Source organism: Myzus persicae, unplaced genomic scaffold, assembly GCF_001856785.1.
Source record: "Myzus persicae strain clone G006 unplaced genomic scaffold, MPER_G0061.0, whole genome shotgun sequence".
Taxonomy (NCBI): domain Eukaryota; kingdom Metazoa; phylum Arthropoda; class Insecta; order Hemiptera; family Aphididae; genus Myzus; species Myzus persicae.
In genome coordinates, this window is record NW_019102211.1 from 1 (window position 1) to 3,141 (window position 3,141).

The 3,141-nt window shown below is 31.3% G+C and overlaps 2 protein-coding genes across 2 annotated transcripts; both read left to right on the forward strand.

Moving 5' to 3' along the window:
• Window positions 1-666: 666 nt before the first annotated feature.
• Window positions 667-2,154, forward strand: LOC111031585. The gene has a single exon (XM_022311611.1). It carries the CDS (start codon window positions 667-669, stop codon window positions 2,152-2,154), a length of 1,488 nt encoding a protein of 495 aa, XP_022167303.1.
• A 126-nt stretch (window positions 2,155-2,280) lies between these two features.
• Window positions 2,281-2,991, forward strand: LOC111031586 (the record flags this gene model as incomplete). Its single annotated transcript, XM_022311612.1, has 2 exons — window positions 2,281-2,596; window positions 2,667-2,991. Coding segments are annotated over exons 1-2 (601 nt in total), but the record flags the coding sequence as incomplete, so codon positions are not given.
• Window positions 2,992-3,141: the final 150 nt, after the last annotated feature.

A 3,141-nucleotide genomic window follows, 5' to 3' on the forward strand; every position in this document is an offset into this window, starting at 1 on the left:
CAGCCTTGCCAGATGTACCATAATTATGGTATTCATACCATTTTTTTACACGATGTACCATATACCATAATAAATTTTATGGTACGCAAAAAATACCATAATTACATTCAAATTGGAAAAATTGTATTTTTTTTTATCCCACAGAGAACCAAAATATGTTATTTATTTCTATCCAACAATTCCAACAGTAGGACATAATCAAGGTTTATAGATTATATAATCTATAAACCTTGGGACATAATAACCTTATATGTAACCATGGTACATTTCTTATTTGCGAAATTGACGTTATCACTATCACTTATCATTGTTAGATCGTTCTATCATACATAAGGTTTTCTTGATACTATTAATATTAAATACATTCAACTATTAATTCCATTTCCATAGACCTATTAAGTTAATAGGTCTATGATTAATTCAGCATAGAAGTAGAGAACACACTATCAAAAATTTAAGTTTGAGGAGCGTCGTCGTATGATGGTCTACCCGCTACCGCAAGGCACAAAGTACCTAACCTTGTTTTGTTATAAGTAAAAAGTTAAATTTAAATTTGTTTAAGTTTATTGTTATTTTTTTAATTTTACTTACTGTCTACTGTAATTGGTTATTTGACGTGCTGATTGCTGAGTGTTAAACTGTCACAAGGTTTTATCAACACCTACTATGGGATTAACATTAACCAGCGACGAAGACAACGACAGTCCTATGAATGCAGGATCTTCAAATTTGACTCCGAAGAAGAAAAGATTGCAACGAGGTGGTGATGCACTGAAATCGGAGAAGCAGGGTCATCGTGATCAAAAATTTAGATCCGAATGGTGCTTAAACTCTAAGTTTAAATATTGGCTAAAACCAGTTATTGACGATGTTTTTCGAGCTAAATGTTCAATATGTAATAAAGATTTTAGAGCTGATATATCTGTTATAAAAAACCATGCAAATGGATCTAAGCATAAACTTATGATTAGTAATGCGAAACCTAAAACTCAAAACTCTTTACAAACGTTTATTGATAAATCTCGAGTGGATCCGTTGGGTGACAAAGTAAAAGATGCAGAATTACTATTGTCCAGTTATGTAGCAGCTCACGATATGCCTTTTGCCAGTATGGATCACCTAACTCCAGTTTTGGCCCGTTGCTTCCCGGATTCTAAAATAGCGCAAACACTTTCGTTAAAGCGTACTAAAACAAAGTGTATCGTCAAGAATGTTATTGGTGTCCACGAAAAAGAAAATCTTACTAAAAAACTTCAATGTACTAAATTTTCTATTCTAATGGATGAATCTACAGACATTTCTAGTGTAAAAACCGCTTGTATAATGGTTCGGTTTTATGACGAAGAAAGCTCTGGCATTGTTAGTAATTTCTGGGAACTTTGCCAAATTTTTAGTCAACATGATGTTCAAGGAGCCGAAGAAGGAGCTACTGCTGAACGATTATTTAATGTGGTAATTAAAACATTCCAGAAAAGAAATATAAATATAGAAAATATTGTTGGTTTTGGATCTGATGGTTGCAGTACCATGATGGGTAAACATAACTCTGTAGCCTCGCGGTTTTTAGTTTTATGTCCAAATATTTTCATAATGAAATGTATTTGCCACTCCTTGCACTTATGTGCAAGTGAAGCTTGTAAGCAGTTACCACGAAAGACTGAAGACCTTGCTCGTGACATTCATAACTTTATGAAAAGTAGTTCAAAAAGACAAGCACAACTAGCCCAATTTCAAAAATTTCTTGATCTTGATGTCCACAAAATATTGCATCCTAGTCAAACTCGTTGGCTATCTCTTATCGCTGTTGTTGAACGTATTGTGGAGCAGTGGGATGCGTTAAGACTTTTCTTTGATGATAAATGGCTTAGTGAACATTTGAGAGCAGCTGAGCATATACATCTAGGATTAAATGATTGTTACATTAAAGCATACTTCTTGTTTCTCCTATGGATTCTACCAAAATTTACTGAAATGAATGAATATTTCCAATCATCTAAAGTTGTGGTTATTTATTTACATAAAAAAATGTCAACGGCCTTCAAAGATTTGTTATTAATCTACATGACTAGAGATTATGTATGTAAAACTGAATTAGGAGATATAAATCCATTAGAAAAAAAATATTTTCTTCCATTAAAACAGGTTTGTAAATGAAATGTATTTATTAAATTTTATTTTTATAACATAAAGTTTTAATTTTGTTATTGTTTTATAGATGTATTTAGGTATCAGAGTTATGAAACAATTAGATAAACCTAGATTATCTGTAGGAGTAGACCCTAATCTAAATGATTTTCAACAAAGATGTCAAAATTTCCTAATGATAGCATGTAAAGAAATAAAAGATAGATACGACTTCAAAAATCCGATTTTATCTAGTCTCCCTGTACTTGACCCAATAAGAGCGCTCTCACAAAATGAAAGAGATACTACAACTTCACTTATGCCACTAGTTACATTACTGCCTAGATGCGCAGATTTCAGCGATTCAAATCTTCAAAAACTAGATGATGAATGGAGACGTCTGCCTAACTTCATTGATTATATTCCAGCTGAAATAACTAAAACATCTGAACCAGATACATTTTGGCATCAAGTAATATAAAAATTGTTAATTATGTAATTATACAGTTATTTATTTAAGCATATTTGTTTATTCATTTTAGCTATATCATTATAAAGATGAAAGTGATGAAAAGATGTTTTCAGTTCTTCCTAAATTTGCATTATCAGCTATGTCCATTCCACATGCTAATGCAGACTGTGAAAGGAAATTTAGCAAAGTAAATTCAATTAAAACAAAAACCAGGAATCGGCTAATTACTGACACTTTAAATGGCATCTTATTAGCTGATCAAACAGTAAGGCGATCAGGGTGTTGTTTAAAGTTTGCTCCTAATGTAAAAATGCGGAACTGTATGACTGCAGCTAATATTTATGGACCCGAAAAAAAACAACCTGTGTATGAATCAGATGATGAAATGACTTTTGGTTAGTCTGTTTTTTTTGTTATTATTTACAGTTATTTTAATTTTAATTTTGTTATGTTTCTAATATTTACTATTACTTTTTATTAAATTGAAATCAAAAGAGACTGATTATTAAATGTATTAACATTTGGTTATTAACAATTATTTACTT